Here is a 19066-nt window from a genome sequence, read left to right as displayed (position 1 = left end):
CTTAGAATAATGAAGATCAGCTTGAAAGTACCCCTTAAATCTATATCACCCAATGACCTGAACACTGTGTTTTAATAGTATAGGCAGATATATCCAGATAATGGAAGCTCTGTTGACTTCACAGGTTTTTAAGGTTGAGTTGACTGCCAGCCACTTCATGGGTCTTTTCTTTCTTCTGGGGATATCAGACACTGGAGGTCTGGCAGGACAGTTCTGCACTATCCCGTTCCTATACCCCCTCTTCTTTTTCCCTTCCTGCTGACCAAAAAAAAAAAAAAAAAAAGAAAAACGAGAATGAAAAGGAAGACAAGGAGTCAACAGACTGATTCTTAGAAAGACACTGATTTCTGTACTATGAGGAGCTCAGTGTTGTATTTGATAAACAGTGCAGGTGGCTTTGGAAAACGTCTACAGATTTTTGGAAAAAGTCCACAGGTTCAGTACAGCCAAGGACAGGACATCACTTGAGTAGGGCTGGAGACGGCCATTGCAACACTTGTAAGGTGTATCTTGTACTGAATAATAGTCCTTCAAAACCTTGCAACCTAATTTGTAAAAGAGCAAATACAGAGTGGTAGAGGAAATCATTCACTCAGCAAAGTCAACAGGAGATAATGGCAGACCTAGATATGCTACCTTGATCTTCTAATGCGCAGCTGTGTACTACACATTTGATTACACAGTCCTGTCGTTTTATGAATTTTAACTTTACCTAAAGAATAGAGTTTGCTGAAACACCAAGAGAGTGTGTCCTCACTCAAAACAGAAATCCTCTCTAGATCAAGTCTGCTTTTTAAACATATTTTTTAGTGTTTGTAAGAGTAATATTTGATACATGTGAAATAGTACTCTCAGAAGTAAGGTACTGTAGCCTCCATGTCTTGAATATTATTTGTTACTAACTGAAGAGGTGTATGTGGTAAAAATATAATATAAGCCTGTTTAGGGTAGAAAACTGTTAAGTAAATATTGTCACAGTTGATTGCAGGTTTTTGAGGATGGACGTTTGCCATTTGCCAAGGACAGCAGAACCCCTGTAGTCAAACCTGCACAGTGTAGCTTTCATCCCGATTTTTAAAAGCTTCAGTGATGAAGAAGGCACACAGTGAGCAAATGGAGCTTTGCAATATGATCTTTGGAACAGTCAGCCAACAAATGGCATGTGACCTAAGCTTATAATTTACAGACTAAGTTGCCCAGTTTAGGTATGTTCTCTATATATTTCTCATTCAAAATACAAGCAACAGAACTTAAAACCACTTAAGCCACAATGAAAGAAAGTTTCAGTGCTTTTTTTTTTTTCATAAGCTTAAAAACTTTGATTACATACACCTTCATTAAGTATCTGGGCACCAAGCAAAAAAATATAATAATCCAGTTTGTTCAGCACTAACTCCTTGCAGACTTCTAAGCATTGTTGTTACAATTAACCTCAAATGCTTAAGCCCGGGCTTTGTACTGCACAGGGGTGTGGAAATTATTTTCTCGCCGAAGAAGTGTTTGATAACGGGGCACGAAATGCTATCACTGGTGGGGGTGAGAAGGGCGTAAAACACGGGTGTCGCGGCAGAGGTGTGGAGATGTAGCACCAGAATGGGGCAGGAGGGGCAGGGCTGGGGCCTGCACGCCGGGGAGCGTACGGCGGGCCCAGCACTCGACACCTCGGCGCTGCCCTCAGGCTGGGGGTGCCGGCGGGCGGAGCCGGCCCGGCGCGGCCGTTCGGCCTGAGCCTCTGCGGCGGGAGGCGGCACCGCCCCGCTCCCATGGCAACGGCGCGGGCCGCGCTGCGGAGCGGGACCATGGCCTCCCTGACCGTGGCCGAGCCCCCCGCCTCACGGGCGTCCTCTCGGTCCCCGGCCCGCTCCCCAGCCCGCTCCACGGCGCTGTCGCCTGCCCCCGGCCCCTCTCGCTGCGGCGGAGAGCGGCACAGGAGCCGATCGGGCGCCGGCCCGGACCTCGGCGCCGTTCAGGTGAGCTCCCCCTCGGCCGGCAGTCACCCCCAGCCCCGCCGTCTGCAGCCCTGCCGGCCGGGAGGCCCTGCCCTGTGCCGTGCCCGGTGCCGTGCCCGGTGCCGTGCCCTGTGCCCTGCCCTGCCCTGCTCTGGCTTGGCCGCTACGTCGGGCTGAGAACAAGCTCCGGTTTGTGCCCCACACACAGGCTGGATTTACCCGTCCGTGGGTAGATTCATGTTGGTTCAGCGCGGCACTTTTACATTTTTAAGGTTTAAGCACTTTTAAAGCACAGTCAAAAAAAAAAAAGAAGTTAAAAGTATGACTTTTCCAGGATGCACAGTTAAGATCAGTGGATCTGAATCACGTCATCGAACTGCTGGAAGATTCAGACCCAGTAAGTAAGCACAATACCTCGTTATTTCAGTTGCACAGGTAGTCACGGGGCTTAGAGAAATGTTTTACAGAATTGCTTTAGTACCCGCCCTGAGTAAACCAGGTGGCACTGGTGACTGTGGCTACAGAGCACAAAGCTGAAGTTTTTGTTCTGATATTTGAACACCACTTCTATATATGGTCATTGTAATAGACAATAGTATCAGTTATGCTTTTATATTAAAAAAAATACATATGTATAACCAAATACTTCCTCACACAAGCGCTTAAAAAAAAATAAAAAAGACCAAAGTGTGTGCATTTGAAAAGTAGATGTAGAAAATTTCTGGCTTATCTGGGAGTTTGAGAAACAGAAATACATACAGAATTACTGAAAGGTATGTCAGGAATTTATTGCCCAAGTTAACTGCTAACATTTCTCCAGGGAGGTGATTTTAAAGGAAGTAGAAACATATGAAGTTCAGTGCTGAAGAATATGACCACCTAGTTACACAGGAGAGCAGCATCTCATGGACTTCCACAGACTATTTTTGGTCTCCACAAGAAGATTTGGCAGATGAAATTCACTAAGCTGTCAGTTACTTTTGATGTAAAAAACTAATAATCTATATTCTCAAAACAAGAACTTGATTAAACGTGCTACATTTTACATTAATGTCCCACAAAGAAGCAGCGTGTGTCTCCCTCTGCCCCCTTTTGATATAGAGCTGATGGATCAAACTTACTGACTGAAGAAAAATATGCTGAATGGTATTGTTTACTGCTTCTCTAGACAGTGTAAGATCTATGATAAAATGCCCTTAGGATTCAGGGCTTGTAGATTCTTGAAACAACTTTCTGGCTGCCTGAAGTTGCTGAGCTCTTGCCAAGCATGGGAGTACTTAGAAGAGCTGGAATGAATGCTGGGTGTCACTGACACACCCTGACATACCCTCACTTCAGTTGTTTTCAACTTTGAACTTGCAGACTGTTTCCTAGTGGTGGCAGAGCTCCACTTTAAGCCACTTAGATCTACATTTTTACATATTTACATCACGTGTGACATAGGTTTGGTTTTCTTAGTCATCTTTCATAGAATCTCAAAGAATTGCAAGAGAAAGAGCCCACACATTTGAACAAAAGGTTGTTTTAAAAAGCCTCTTCAGTTACAATAGCGCAGAGTCTATACTTAGAAATGGGGCTTGATCGAGGAGCTAATCCTGTTGCAAAGCACTTTCAGAATTTCATTGTGCCTTGTGATTTTTTAATCTGTTTTCCACTTCCATTTAAACTTAAAAGGGGATAAACACAATAATTTAATGTTCTAAGGCAAACTGCAATTAAAACCTGCTTTTCATTCCTCTACTTAAGAAAGATTTGGAAAAAGAACAGCTGAAAGCTCTCAAGAAGGTAGTCAAGCGTTTTGAAAATGGGCTTGTATCCTTTTTTGCCACTGTAGAATTCTGAAGTCGTGGTGTTTGATATATGATAATGCTCTGATTATTTAGCAAAGCATTTTGTGATGTTCTGTGCTTCCACATGGAGAGAAGAAGGGATGGTCCACGTGCATCCTCATCATTGGCCTTCTTGTGCACACATAGCCAGGTCGGTAGGTTTAGGTTAGCAAGATTCTTGTATGCTAGATTCATTTGTCACAGAATTCAATAGAGGGATCTCACCTGTACAGTAGTTGAAAGTGTTGAAAATGTAATTAGTGTACTAATTACTCAAAATAGACCTAGCATAATAATTGTCACTACTTAAGAATCTGCAGATAAAATAACAATGACTTCCAGTAAGGAAACATTTTAAAGAAAATTAGACTAATTTATCTGGATTTGTTTTTCATATTTTTTCATATTTACAATACAAATTGAAAGGCCTCCAATAATCAAAAGTACTAGGGAGGTTGTGGGCATATGGAAGAATGTGATTAATTTCATACAGTTCTGCCAATTGCCACAGTGATTTACACAATTGACTTTTGGCTAAGTACTCACAGGCAGTTTCCATGAGTCAGTGGATGGTAGTAACTTCTCAGTCTCAATGATCTGTTTGATTTTGGTCTTGGGCCTCTACCCTAAATTAGATAATCTCAGTATGTGGTTGAGTCCAAATTTTCAAACTTTACGTAGTCACTTGGGTCTAGAGTAGGAAAGAATTTAAACACCTCAAGGCTGTCTCAGAATTTAGATAGGTAAATCTGACACTGGGATGTAAAAACTTTTCATCTTGTATTTTTAGATATTCAATGCTGAACTGACAGTGTGTTCATCTGATAAGAAAGCTAAATTGGATTCGCAAGAGTTGTACTTCTGTAAAAGTAGGGCTGCTTCAAAAGGCCTAAGTATTGACTTATGTGCTTCATATTAGGTACCTAACTTTGAAAACATTGACCTTGTTTTTTCTTGGTTGTGTCTTATACGTGTGATGAATATGGTTTTCATCTTTTTCTTCTGACTCATACCAGTACAATCTGATTTCCTTAACTTTAAATTAAAAGCCCCTTAAGGATTTAGCACAAGTAGTCGAAATTCTTAACCTATGTGCAGAAAAAGTGTATGAACAAGAAGCTTTCACTGAGCCTTTATGCGAACTTATTAAATTATGCGGGTAAGCCCTTCAGCCCTTCTTTTAGAGATTTATATGCTGCTTATTAATATGTTTGTACATTTTCAAACGCAATTGACATATCTGTATAGCATCTATCTTCAAGGCATCTCTATCTGCAAGGCATCTATTATATCACCCTTCCTTTTCATGAAATGTGTTTTCCTTGAGTCCAATTCCTATTGGCGTGAAGGAGGGACCCATTTTAGCAGTTCAGTATCTGTGGAGCTACATATTACATCATTGGAAACTGTATGGTAATTGTTCCAAGCTTGCTTGGAAACAAATTTCCCCAAGGTATCTTATTGCCCAAGTAAATTGTTCTGGGACTGCTGGCCTCAAAAGATTCAGCAGCTAAGTCCTGCTGTGAGGTATGTTCTGCTGTTTCAAACAAGCTCTCTGAGTTTAAAAACCTGAAGTGACACAAAGACACTTTACTACCTGAAAGTAAGCTGTACAAAAGGACAAGCCATATGGCAGAGAAGAATGAGCCACAACAACTGGAAGATTTGGGATTCCTAATTAATTTAAAATCATACGGCATGAACTTTTAAGCATTTTCATTGTCATACTGTACTTTAAATTATTTGTAGAATAGAATTTAGGTGTTATCCACACTTGTCAGTAGTTTTCTCCTTCTCAATAATTTAATTAAGTTACTTATGGAGTCCTTTTAACTACAGTTACTCCTGGTTTTAATTATAATTGGTGAGAATAAGGAAGAGAAGAATCATGCCAGACAGAAAACTAGTCACATAGTAAGCCACATATTCAAATAGGTTCTTTCTTACCTTCCTCTCATCTGTTAGGTTTAATAAAAATAGAACTTCCCAGCTGAATCTTTTAGTTCTCTGACCATCATCAGTTGTGCTGCTTTCCTTTGCTGCCACACAGTGGAGAATGAGAAAGTACATCACAAAGTTCCTTTTTCTTCAGTGTTTGGCAGAAGCGTGACAAAACTGAGAATGAACCTATGAAGTCAATAAAATGTAGTTGTGAGTAAGGCTTTTAGTCTCTTACTGCAGTTCAGCAATAATTGTAGTTTCTGCAATGAATATATTTTGGGAGATTGCACCCTTGGGTTTTGCTTTAATTTCTGTACTATGGAAATTTCCCCACAATTCACTACTATTTCAGATGACAGAAAAGCCTACAAGTAGAGTGAGGGGCTGTTATTTAAAATTTCCTTTTAGATACTATAACTTCTGTAGTAAAATTTTCCACTCTTTCATAACTGCATCTGATTACCTGTCTTCTCACTCTTTTCCAACGTCCGTTTTGTTTTGTTTTGTTTTTTTCCCATTCATTCCATTATTTGCTCTTCTTTTTTTTTTTTTCCTCTCTGTCTATGTTTACAGAGGTAAACCTACCAGAAAGCTGCTTCTACACTATGAGCTGCAGAGACCTTAGCATAATATTGTAATGTTTACTATTGGCAAATTTTTAGCACTTACATGTTTATGTCATATCTGAGTATTTTGCAAATGTTATTGAATGTTTCTTAATATCCTGTTTTTAAAAACAAATTAGTGGTTGGGCTATTTGGAGTCAGTTTATTCGTTTTATTTTTATCCATTTCAAGAGGTCTTGCCTGGGGACATGATCCATTTTTTCCACCTCCGCACATGTCTATCCAGCTCTGTGATAGCGTAATAGTGCCTAAGTTCCAGGATTTAATCTTCCACATTTAAATTACATTTGTTTATTCAATATTTCTTCTTGCACCAAATATGAATTATACAAATGTTATCTATGAAGGTGTACCACTAATGGCCAAAATGCAATTGCCAGATTATGGAACTGGAACTTTCAGTGTAGAATTAGCATTGCAAAGAATGTATTTGTCCTGGGAAAAGTGTCCTTATTTGCAAAAAGAGTCAAGGAAGAAATGAAAAGCTATTGAGCTTTTCTAGTGACTTGATTAAAGTGTTCTTCTGCAGTGTTTGAAGCCTAATTGTAGTATCTTTTAATTTAATTGTTCAGGTTACCATTTCAGAAAAAGAAATCATCTGATGAAGTAAGCTATTCTGTGGCAGCTTCAAAATCCATTGCCCAACTGGGTGAGTGTAAAATAATATACCACAATAAAATTTTTATTTTGCCATAATAAAATTGACTGTATTATTAGCATTATTGTAATTGCTCGTTACCTCCTTAGTAAATGTAAGTAATTTCTTTCAATTGTTCATTCAGTCCTCTGTGCTTTTTAGCATTAGAAACCATTCTTATTTTGCTGTGCAGCTAACCTGCAGGTTAGCCAGCAGAATTACCTATGTGCCAATGTCAGAAGCTACATGAGATAGATAACTTTATCATTACAGCTGAAGAACTAAACCTGTCTATAGCCTGTTTCACTTCATTTTGCTCTGAGAAATTAGGTTATTACTATAAATACTGAAGACTGGGTTAAAGGGAAAATGTATCCTTCCTACTTCTTTGGAACCAACTGGAAGAAACAAGTGAGAAACAGTAACTCCTGGCTCAAACTTTCAAAACCTAAAAGCCTGATACCTGTCACAAAGGAAAAATACAAGTCAGTTTAGTGCCATACCTGACTAGGAGTAGCAGCTTCTGAATTCAGCCTCCTGCTGCATCTGAGCCGTGAGCTTTTGTCTTTCAGAAATCTGTTTTAAGAGAGCTCTTGAGGAAAAACTGTCAGTCATATCTTAATGTCACCGGACCTCTTAGTACCAAAATGTGTTTTTATGATTTTGCATGTCACATTTGTAATTTTCAAAGAAAATACTGTGAGCGTGGTAGATCAAAAAGGATTCAGAATAAAGCAGGAGTAGAATTTAAATGTTGAAGAGGTAGCACAGTCAGCTTGTCACACCTGGAAAAAAAAAAATCCTTGAAATGGTTGAGTAAAAAATATTTTTACAGTCTTTATTTTCAGAGGTCCAAATAGACAGCAGAATAGCCTCCTGGTTTCAGATAGTTCTAGATTCTCTTTAGAGTAACACATCCAAAAAGACACTAAAATCTTAAAGATTCCACACTACGCACTGGTAGCTCTCAGTGCAATTCACTTTTTCTTGTGGGAAAAGGTCTCTCTCTGTGTTCCATTTATGTCATATCACGTCTGCTAGAAGAAGAATTTCTGTCATGGTAATGATGACAACAGACTAACAGACTTCGGAATAACATCCACTGTCTTATATGGATCTGTAGCCATAAAGCAGAGGAGGTCACTTTTTCATTAACCTTTTGTTATTCCTACAAGACCCCCTTGTGCTCTTCAGTGTAGGAGTCCCTGACCCATGAGTATTTTATAATCAAACTTTGCATGAAATGCAAATAGTCAATGGGGCAGAGTCTAGTTGGAAGCCAGTGTCTAGTGGAATGCCTCAAGGGTCAGTACTGGGGGCAGTATTATTTAATATATTTAATATATTCATCAGTGACTTGGATGAGGGAATAGAGTGTACTGTCAGCAAGTTTGCTGATGACACCAAGCTGGGAGGAGTGGCTGACACGCCAGAAGGCTGTGCTGCCATCCAGCGGGACCTGGACAGGCTGGAGAGTTGTGCCGGGAAAAATTTAATTAAATATAACAAGAGCAAGTGTAGAGTATTGCATCTGGGTAGGAACAACCCCAGGTTCCAGTATAGGTTGGGGAACAAGCTGTTATAGAGCAGCATAGGGGAAAGGGACCTGGGGGTCCTGGTGGACAGCAGGATGACCATGAGCCAGCACTATGCCCTTGTGGCCAAGAAGGCCAAGGGCATCCTGGGGTGTATTAGAAGTGGGGTGGTTATTAGGTCGAGAGGGGTTCTCCTTCCCCTCTACTCTGCCCTGGTAAGACCACACCTGGAATATTGTGTCCAGTTCTGGGCCCCTCAGTTCAAGAAGGATAGGGAACTGCTGGAGAGAGTCCAGCACAGGGCAACAAAGATGATTGAGGGAGTGGAACATCTCCCTTATGAGGAAAGACTGAGGGAGCTGGGTCTCTTAAGTTTGGAGAAGAGGAGACTGAGGGTTGACCTTATTAATGTTTACAAATATATAAAGGATGAGTGTCATGAGGATGGAGCCAGGCTCTTCTCGGTGACAACCAATGGTAAGACAAGGGGCAATGGGTTCAAACTGGAACACAAGAGGTTCCATTTAAATTTGAGAAGAAACTTCTTCTCAGTGAGGCTATCAGAGCATTGGAACAGGCTGCCCAGGGAGATTGTGGAGTCTCCTACTCTGGAGACATTCAAAACCCACCTGGACACATTCCTGTGTAACCTCATCTAGGTGTTCCTGCTCCAGTGCGGGGCTTGGACTAGATGATCTTTTGAGGTCCCTTCCAATCCCTTACATTCTGTGATACTGTGACAGATTTTTGGTGAATGTGACTAAAGGAAACACTAAGTACTGTAAATAGATTATAAACTTTGTAAATAACATTTTTGTTTGTTTGTTTCTGGCAGGTTATCTGATGAGGGTACCAAGCTCTCAAGTTAGAATACAAATCTGTAAGTGTGTTGTTAGCTTTTATAATATGGAGCTACCAAGCAAACTACTTCCAGGTAAAACACAGTATTTTCAAGTGTCACAAGAAACCAAGTGTTTATGATCCCAGCTACTTTAAAATGGCTCTTTCAATTAGCTATGGATTAATTTTTCATTATAACTATAGTTACTGTATCTCATATGTTAAATATATAACATTGGCAAATGTGCAGTTCACATGTTTTATAGAAATGCCTACTCAAAATCTGAAATTAGTTCATCAGTGTACAAGGAATTAATTATTACACTTATGGGATTAGGATTAAAAGCACCCAGAAAATGTGAAGTGGCCACAAGTTTTCTGAAATGTGGATAATGGAGGAAGAAAGACTAGTTAGGATCAGAATTATAAGAAGGAAAATGTAATTTTCAACTTCGTGTATATAGCCTGGAGAGAAGCAGCTCTGGTTTCACTTGTGTGAAACTTCACAAGCAGTGAGGAATAGATCTGAGTCCATCTAAATTTGATCGAGTTCATATTATATGGACACATTTGAGCATAGGCTTTTAATAAATTGTGTGACTTGTCACTGCAGAAAGAGGCTCATGATGCCTGTGTGTGAGCTCAAGCATGATCCCCTGGTATTATGGACCGGCATGAAACTGTCATCAGAATCCACTCCTATTTATTCCTTTGTCCGTTATGACGGTGCCAGAGGCTGTTCTCAGGCACAGTCAGTCATGGGTCCCTTCCTAGAGGGGCACAGGCAGGACCACCTGCTGGGAGACACCACCAGGTCCACTGGCAGATGAGTTACAGATGGACATTGTCGCAGCACGGATCCAGAGCAGAGGCGAGGGAACGTGCTGGATGACAGTGTGCTCCCTTGCTGTCTTCCTGTAGCCTGGCACTCATTCCTCTGCACTCTTGCTAGTTTTACTTTATTTGAGGAGGCCTAAAGAAGTTGCAGCTGCAACAGCCATCACAGGATTCTAGAAATATAGAAGCATGTAGATCTGTTTTTACCTTACAAACAAGCAGCTATTTGTGCCTTTAGTTGTATATCTGTAAATTGTTCCGTCAAAATAAGTGAATGTTAGATATTGAGAGATTTTACTATTTTCCTCCGGATTTAGAAAATAAGATATGTTATCTCAAAAATGAAGAATGTTTTTCAGTCTGATTTTTAAAGTCAAACTCTTCATCTCTAACCATTTATGTAAATCTTGCCAAAGTTTAATCCTGCACTTCATGTCATTTGATATATATATATTTAAAGCTTTTTAAGATAAATCTTACTTTTATGAGTTAGCATATATAAATATATATTTCTTTTCTCAATGCTCTCCCTTCCCCTGTAGTTCGGTAATGAAATATGGATTTGCATATGCGTGGGCAAAGTAAACACAGGGACACGCTATAAAGTCAAGCTTATAAATCAAAGGTTGGATTCACATATTTTAAGCAACACGATAATAGAAAGCATTAATTCTCTAGTGAATAGGCTACAGAAGAGAACTATATCCTGAACCAACAACTTATTGCATGATCTGAAAAAGGTTTTTCACCTCACTATAACCCTACTTACTCTTTCATTCTGTAAATTCTAGGAAACAATTAATTTGTTTATATAACATTTTAGTCTTCTTGAGGGTAAGTCTGTTGGATATGCTTTAGGCATTACTAATACTCAGGTATAAGAACAGCAACTCTAGTTGTTTATTCAATTTCTTTTTCAATTGTTTTTTGGACTAAGGAAATATAATATTCAGTTCTAAATCCTTTCTTGAGAAGGGATTAATATTTTATGAAGTAACCAAAATTCTGAATATTTACTGCATTATAACTGAAGCTATTTTATGTGCAGGTTACCAGCCAACAAATGCAAACTATAAAATTCAGATGGCTGAATTGGGAGGATTAGCAGAAACTCTTGTTTTGTCACTAGCATTAGTTGAAAATCATCTTACTGAGAAATTGTGGGTACTTAAAGCTCTCCAGCATCTCTCCAGCTCTGGTTAGTACAAACTGTTATTTCAACAGTCTCATTACCTCTGATCTTAGATCATTTATCCTCTGAACATGCCTAAAACAATAACTGGCCTACAGGGAATCAATTAAGATTTTCATAATTTCAGGAGTAAATTGCGGACTTATGATGAAGGCCCAAGCAGCCAGCAGGCTCTGTTTATATCTAAATGGTGTTGATCCCTCAGGACAGCTGGTGTTCCGCTCCTCAGAAATCCTATGGAACCTGTTAGAAAACACCTCAAAAGAAGTTGTTATTAATCAGCTCAGTAGCTTGGAATGTGTACAGTAAGTACAGGGGAGCATTTTATGAATTAATACTGTAATTTTGGAGACATCTGAAGCACTGCTATTGTGTTGCATTTGGTTTGAAATGAACTGAGAAAAAACACAAAAGGGGAATTGAGGTCTGTCATTAAGTCCTCATTAAGTTTTCAGTATTTACACATCTGATTCTCCAGAATAGAAGCACTGCCTTGTCAGAGCTCATAGCCAGGCAACCCATGATTTAGACCCCTCAGGCAGCTGTTTCTGTTTCAGCAAGTTAGATAGCACTGTGGCCTGTGAGATGCCAGGAAATTATATAGGATGTGAGAGGTGCCTGCCAGGTAGCTTATAAACTTGGTGGCCAGCGTCCAGCTAAAAGCACATCCAGTCAACTCCAAACCCATTTCATGTCTATCTTCTCTGTATTTCATTAGCACAGAGATCCACCACCAGTTGTTTCTGTTACAGAGCAAGTGGGAAATTAAGGTGCTCTGCTGCACAGTGCAGGAGGTATAGCCCTATCTATTTATTTGTATGATGAAAAAGTGAATTGCACCATTTTTGAGCTGACATGTTAGGCTCAGTAGGCCAGTATTACTGCACTGTTGAAATGCTTCTGTTCTGTTGAAAGGCTTAGTTCTAGATCCTCTGCTGGAGTAAATAACAGGCTCTCTTAGGGAGTTACACTGTTTTAACTGTTGAGAATTAGACCATTTCTTCTCAGTAACCATTCAACAACATTCAGTTCCATCCTTGAGTAAATATTACGTTTTCCTATTAATTAATTATAACACATACAGTGGAAGGTGCAATTTGTAATACATGCACCTTGCATGGATGCTTAAATTGAATGTCTAGTGGTTCACTATTTCTCTTGCAGCTATACCCTAAGGCTTCGAAAAGTATGATACTGAATGGAGATTCATATACCTAGAGCTGTATAAAATTAGTATATGAAAAGAAAAGATAAAATGCATTTCCTTTCTTTTAAGTGCTTTGAAAGAAACATTTGTAGACCTTCTCCTGCATGGTTTCCGGCATTGTGATCGTCAGCTACGGAATGACCTCTTGGTGATCGCCACATTACTAGCTGAAAACCCTGCAGCACCTATGATTGTAAGTATTCATAGTTATATTCCAAAGACTAATAACTTCTCCTTTGCTGTTATTTACTCAGTATTTTTTCACATTAGGGTTCTAATATTTGTTGTACTCTGCCTCTAGTGCTTTCTTTTTTTCTTAGATTTGCTAAGCAAGAAACTGCTTTTCCTTCTGCATTTCCCTTTATGTCAAAGAGACTTGAAATCTAAAGGTCATCAGCTTGGAGTACTAGCATCAACCTTACTTGATACTTAGAAAATTACACTCACACTATACTTGTGCAAAATTTAAAGTTAATTCCAGTATTCTTGTGCAGATTCTCAGACGTACCATTCTGTTACAGCGAGTTTTGCACTAAATCTCATTTGTTGTTTGAAGATGTAGGAGTGTAGCCTGTATTCAGATGGGCCAAATTCAAGCGAAGTGTTTGTGCCTCATAACCAGGAACAAGCAGGGTCCTCCAAAATCAGCTCAGAAGCTCTAAATAACATGCTGAAAAAAATTTACTTAGGTCCAATTAATGAGGCACATAAATTCTTTCTAAGACTAAATCAGTTAAATGTAGTCCAGAATGCACTATCATGACTTGCCTAAAAAGTAGATGACTCATTCTGCTGTAATACTTGGGAATTTTAATGAGGAAATTGCATAGAAATTAACTTTTTGTAGATGTTAACATTCTTTTACTCTCTTGTTTTATGGTTGAGATTTATAACTTTAAATGAAGTCGTGACACATACTGAATAATTGAGCAATCAGATTCCTGCTTATGCAGATCTGTTGGCTGTCCAGGAATGCATTATTTCCAGGGAATTCATTTCTCAACTTGAGTAAAAGTTTCCTAATTGGCTGTATTACTAAATAGATTTTGTAGTCTGTAATGAAGATTACAGATTTTTTATTCAAGCTTTTCGTTTTATCATTGACCATTAAGAAATATCTGTTTTACTAATGCAGCAACACATTTGATGTTTAAAACATTAAAATTGTTTATCTGGCTGTAGAAACAGGGCTGTTTTTTTCCTGCAAGATAAATAACCAGGACACAGTATTTTAATTCCTTATGCTACACAGAAGAAAAATTGTTTCAATGCAAGGAAAAAAATTAATAAATTTCATTTATATTCTGTATTCTCAGCCTACCTAGAGATTTTATTTCCCTTGCGGAGATAAGCTACCAGGGATAAATATCAGGTAGACAAAACATTAACATTACCATTGGATCCTGCCTTGTAGATAATACCAGTGTAATTTTCATCGGAATGTTCTCTCTTTTTTTCTTAATATACTGTGCAAGCAACTTCAGAAAACTCAGTCTTGTTTTTAACATAATTCAGAAATCAGCACAGAAATCTGAGCCTTTGAAAATGAAAATAATTTTCTCACCACAAGTAAACTGGGAAATACATATAAAATATAGCATAAAATGGTATTATTATTATATCTGTGTTAAGAACGAAACTATTTGGTAATTGCTTACTAGTTTCCATCTGAACTTAGTACTGCTTTAATCAGCAAGGAGAAAATATTAATGAGTTTTAATGTTGTTGTTTATTTAACTACTTTGCAATGGCTTTTTACAGAGAATATAGATATCATAGAGACAAAGGCTAATAGGCAATATAGTTGTCTCCTTCAATATTTTCTTCAAAATTATTTTTGCAATATTTTTCTGATTTTTAAAATCATTTGCATGTATGCTAACTTGCAGAGCTAGGCCAACTGAATCTGAGCCCAGCTTTTCGGGGATGCATCTAAAAAGCTTCTTCAAAACCGAAGAACTGCTTGATTCTATGGGGATAGCTGCGTAGTGTTCTGTGAGTTCTGCTCCTGTTGGGAGCTGGTGAGAGGCTCAGTGGTGGCTTTGCTTGAGTACTGAGGCCAGCCTTATGTATCTTGTTGCTCAAGAAGAGCAGTGTCTGGTAACCAAAGCTTCTAATCATCTCAAAAACAAAGCTCTTTTGCCTTTAGTGTGCTTTGTAGATACACCCTGACCTTGGTTTTATCTGTAGTTATATTAGACATAATTATCCTTCTGTTAGCTCTCTAGGAGCTGTGAATGACACGATTTTATTTTCAGAATTTTTAATATGCATTATTTTTAAATGCATATTGCTCACACATGCAGTGTGCTTACTTATAAAAGCACTGAAGTTGGATATAAGTGTGTTAGTACACGCAACTGAAGGCACAAAATTGTATGTACTGATGACCCTGAGTATAAATTTACACATCCACAAATGCATGTTAGAACCCACAATTCTAACAGAACTGAAAATATGGTTTTCATATGTGGTAGATTATAGTAGTGAATACATGTGCTTGGGACTTCCCCATACAAGTTCCAGCTTGTACTGAATGACACATGGAGTTAACTACTTGCTCCCTTAGGACTGTAGTTAGTTAGTATTGTACAGTGTCCAAGTGGTTGATCTCTTCTTTGATAAAATTCTATTCTGCTATAGGATCTGTGTTTTGAAGAAAAAAGCAAAGCTAAAATTAAACCATAGGTATTAATTTCACTGCAGTTTAATTTATGTATTTTTTTTTGAATGCCTATTAGGAAAGTGGATTTACAAAGCTGTTAATAGTACTTGCAACATTTACTGAAGGTAAGAGATTCCATACTGCATAATTACACTCTTTTTACTTTTAATGATGATTTTTTTGTAACTTATCTACAATTTCCTTCATAGTTAAAATTCCCAACCCCTTGGTGAAAGGTCTTAAACTTACCTATGGTTATGAGGACTTCGAGCTGAAGAAGTTACTATTTAATGTAATAAGAATCTTATCTAAAGACCCATGTGCTGTACAGGTAAGTTGTAACAGAACAGAAGATACAGTAAGGAAAAAAAAAAAGCTCGAAAGAGTCACAGGAATATTATTTAACTGTCCAGGTGGCATAGACCAGTAGACTGAAACCAGCTCTTCTCCAGATCAAGAGTTCATACACGGCTTCAGGCCAAGCCCTACTGTTTGAAAATAGCATACAGCTTCTATTTTAGAAAATTTACTAACCTACACCATGCTAGGAAAATGAGCTCACAAGTAACTGTAAAGCATTATTGAAATACATGTGAAGAACATATTAAATTTTAACAAACCACAGTCTGTGGGAATGCTACAGAATATAAACAGTTTGTCTGTACTTGTAGCATTCATGACATACTGTCTCAATAAAAAAAGTATTTTCTTAGTGTAGGACAGATAAAGTTGAGTCATTGATTTAATTTTTTTTAATTTCCATATGAAACCTGTAAGATGTCTCTCTCTTTGCTTTGACTCTGCAGCTTCTCAGTGAAAGTGACGTCATGCCAGCTTTACTTTATTATGTAAAACCAAATCAAAAGCCTGGATTTAATGACTGGTCTGCTGCCCAATATGAAGAATTACAGCTTCATGCAATTGCTGTTTTAGCTTCAGTGGCTCCTGTGTTAATAGATAAATATTTGTCCTGTCAAGCGAATACTCTTCTCCTTGTGTTTCTAGAATGGTGTGTAGGCCAAGGTCAGTAGATGCTCATGGCGTTCATACATAGTAATCTCAAAACACAACTCAACTGGACTTTCTTTGACAGAAAGGAAATATGTAAAAAACCCCTGAAGTCAGAATTATTATTTTTCAATAGGTCACTTAGGAAGCTATTTTTCACAGAATGACAGAGTGTTAGGGATTGGAAGGGACCTCAAAAGATAATCTAGTCCAACCCCCCTGCCAGAGCAGGAACACCTAGATGAGGTTACACAGAAATGTGTCCAGGTGGGTCTTGAATGTCTCCAGAGAAGGAGACTCCACAGCCCCTCTGGGCAGCCTGTTCCAGTGCTCTGTGAAGAAGTTTCTTCTCATATTTAAGTGGAACCTCCTGTGTTCTGGTTTGTATCCACTGCCCCTTGTCCTATCATTGGTTGTCACCGAGAAGAGCCTGGCTCCATCCTTGTGACACTCACCCATTACATATTTATGAATATTAATGAGGTCACCCCTCAGTCTTCTATTCTCCCAGCTAAAGAGCCCCAGCTCCCTCAGCCTTTGCTCGTAAGGGAGATGCTCCACTCGCTTAATCATTAGTCATCTTTGTGGCTCTGCGCTGGACACTCTCCAGCAGTTTTCCTAAAAAAAAACTTTTTTTTTTTTTTCTTTTTCTCCTGAAGGATAAGCTGGTTCCCCATTCCCTGTGTCCCACTACACTGACACTTCCTCAGTTGTGTGGCAGCTGCATGTCTCTGCTGCCTGTGTTTGAAGCCACTCAGATACACTGACTGTGGCAACAGGTCTGACCAGTTATTCCTGCCACAGGGCAGAACGAGTACCCGCAAATTTAAAGTGGTACACAGTACCTTCCAGACTACAGCTGGCTTGTGGCCACCAGCTAAGAGTATGGGGCAAGCAAAAAGTTAACTAGCTGCACCCAGATTCATGGTCTGGTTTTCTGGGGATGGATAGTTTTTATCATAAAACTGATAAGATTTCCTAGGAAGAATTTTTCATTTGAGTCTAATGGAGATCAAAAGGTTGACATTTTGAGTTTTGAAGACTGCTTATTAATGTATTAAGGTTAAAACCACAGTTGTAGTAATAGCCCCACACAGAAAGGCTTATTACTAGCTGGTTTTAAACAAGGAGCCTTTCTAACCTTAAGGGATTTGTTTGTTTTCAGCTTACTTAGACTGATAAGCCTTCTTTTTTTTTCTGAACATGTTATTTTTCTGAGCAGTCTGCCAGTAAAAATATTCTCTGTGATTGCTCTACAGATCCTTTCTTTGGTCAAGGTAACAGTTTCCATGGAACAGGTGGTCGTGGCAACAAACTTGCACAAATGCGCTACAGCCTGAGAGTGCTGAGATCTGTTGTGTCTCTTTATGATGATGCTGTGAACCTTAATTTGTGTGACCAGGGAGCCATTAGCCAGCTATTGGGTAAAGCACAATCTATATTGCTGCACTGAAATTGGTACATTTTTGTTGACGCTAAGAATGCTCATGCTTTTTTGCATGCTGTGGTTGTTGTGTGTTACTCCTTTGACTGCTGAAAAACTAAAAAAATTAATCCAAGATGTAATTGATTTGATTTTTAATTCTGTCACAGTTTAACAGACAGAAATGAAGGAATTATGCAAAACAGACAGCTGTAAAAGCTTAGGTGTTAAATTTCAGAGTGAAAGCTGCCTTTTCTCCCTTTATTATACTGCATTTGTTACATCTTATTTTCATTGTGGTAGCAACTAGGAGCTCCAGCCATGAGTGATGTTCTACCAACGTCTATTATGGTGTTGCTTTCCACAACTCCTCTTTAGAGTAGGAGAAAATAACATTGTACTTTTATATGAATAACATTATGAAGAATAAAAGCAGAGTAAAACTGTTTAACCACTGGTTCTGCACTTTATACAATTTTATTGTTCAGTAACACATACCTACTGTCACATTTGGTTTTAAGCTTCAATAACACTGTTCTAAGTTCTTTTCTTACAATTATAAAAAGTTTCAAGTACTCTGAAAGAGGCATATGGAAAAAGAAAAAAAATGGAATTCAAAGAGTGTGTTCTAATATAAAGTGTAAATAATAATAAAAAAAAAAATCCTCTGTTGAAAGTTGAACTCCAGTGAAAACTCTGTGGAAGCTTACAGGTTTTAGGGAAAGCAAAATTAGCACTATACCTTACAGATCAGATTCAGGAAACCTTTCTTACTTTGGCGGAGTTCTGTGTCTCAATGTCGTCTTTCACACAGTGGTTCCAAGGCTGATTTTCTCAGCAGTGGTGGAATTTTATGTCTCTGCCACATTTCCACTGTCAGTACAAATGTTTGTGAGGCCGTATAGTAGAACGAATCAGTGAGTGCTTTGCCTTTTTCTAAGAGTTCCTTAATTCAGATCAGTTTCCTGAATTCATTGCACTGGCACAATACAGAGACTGAGAAAGGAAGAAGTCAGTGCCAGCTGCTGTCTTTAACTCTGTCAGCAAGAGTAAAGTCCATGAAACTACAGCATCAGAGTGCTGCACTTCTGCAAGCTATTATGAAACACAGGAGATAAAATTGAACAGCATAAGTAGATTATTTTTTAAAATCCATTGGTGTAAATTTGATTTTTTAAAAAATCAGCAGCTGTAATAAAATTCTGAATTGTGTATGGAACATTCACGTGTGTAAAATATATTTATTTATAGACATTCTAAAGTATGCAGCAAACAAATCCAAAGAGAAAGAAGATGCCATTCTACTGGAAATCCAAGCTGATATATTGTTTCTCTTGTCTGGTCTCTGTGAAAATGATCTCCACAGAAAGGTGTGTA

The 19066-nt window shown here is 38.6% G+C and overlaps 1 protein-coding gene across 2 annotated transcripts in view; it reads left to right on the top strand.

The window, feature by feature from the left end:
* The first annotated feature begins 1763 nt into the window (after window positions 1-1763).
* The window catches only part of CFAP69 (cilia and flagella associated protein 69), a 31905-nt gene continuing 14602 nt past the window's right edge, over window positions 1764-19066 (top strand). The window contains exons 1-14 of one of the 2 annotated variants that reach the window (XM_071805148.1): window positions 1764-1970; window positions 2284-2346; window positions 3696-3761; window positions 4828-4937; window positions 6918-6994; window positions 9353-9451; window positions 11243-11392; window positions 11514-11691; window positions 12663-12786; window positions 15335-15383; window positions 15468-15589; window positions 16065-16281; window positions 17526-17690; window positions 18941-19059. In XM_071805148.1, the coding sequence (XP_071661249.1) occupies window positions 1764-1970; window positions 2284-2346; window positions 3696-3761; window positions 4828-4937; window positions 6918-6994; window positions 9353-9451; window positions 11243-11392; window positions 11514-11691; window positions 12663-12786; window positions 15335-15383; window positions 15468-15589; window positions 16065-16281; window positions 17526-17690; window positions 18941-19059 (1746 nt within the window). Of the gene's footprint in view, window positions 1971-2131; window positions 2347-3695; window positions 3762-4827; window positions 4938-6917; window positions 6995-9352; window positions 9452-11242; window positions 11393-11513; window positions 11692-12662; window positions 12787-15334; window positions 15384-15467; window positions 15590-16064; window positions 16282-17525; window positions 17691-18940; window positions 19060-19066 lie in introns of those variants that run through there. The other variant, XM_071805149.1, reaches the window with a different exon arrangement.

Source organism: Patagioenas fasciata, chromosome 2, assembly GCF_037038585.1.
Source record: "Patagioenas fasciata isolate bPatFas1 chromosome 2, bPatFas1.hap1, whole genome shotgun sequence".
Lineage (NCBI taxonomy): Eukaryota > Metazoa > Chordata > Aves > Columbiformes > Columbidae > Patagioenas > Patagioenas fasciata.
Note: the sequence above shows the minus strand (reverse complement) of the source record. Positions and strands in the feature narration are given on the sequence as shown.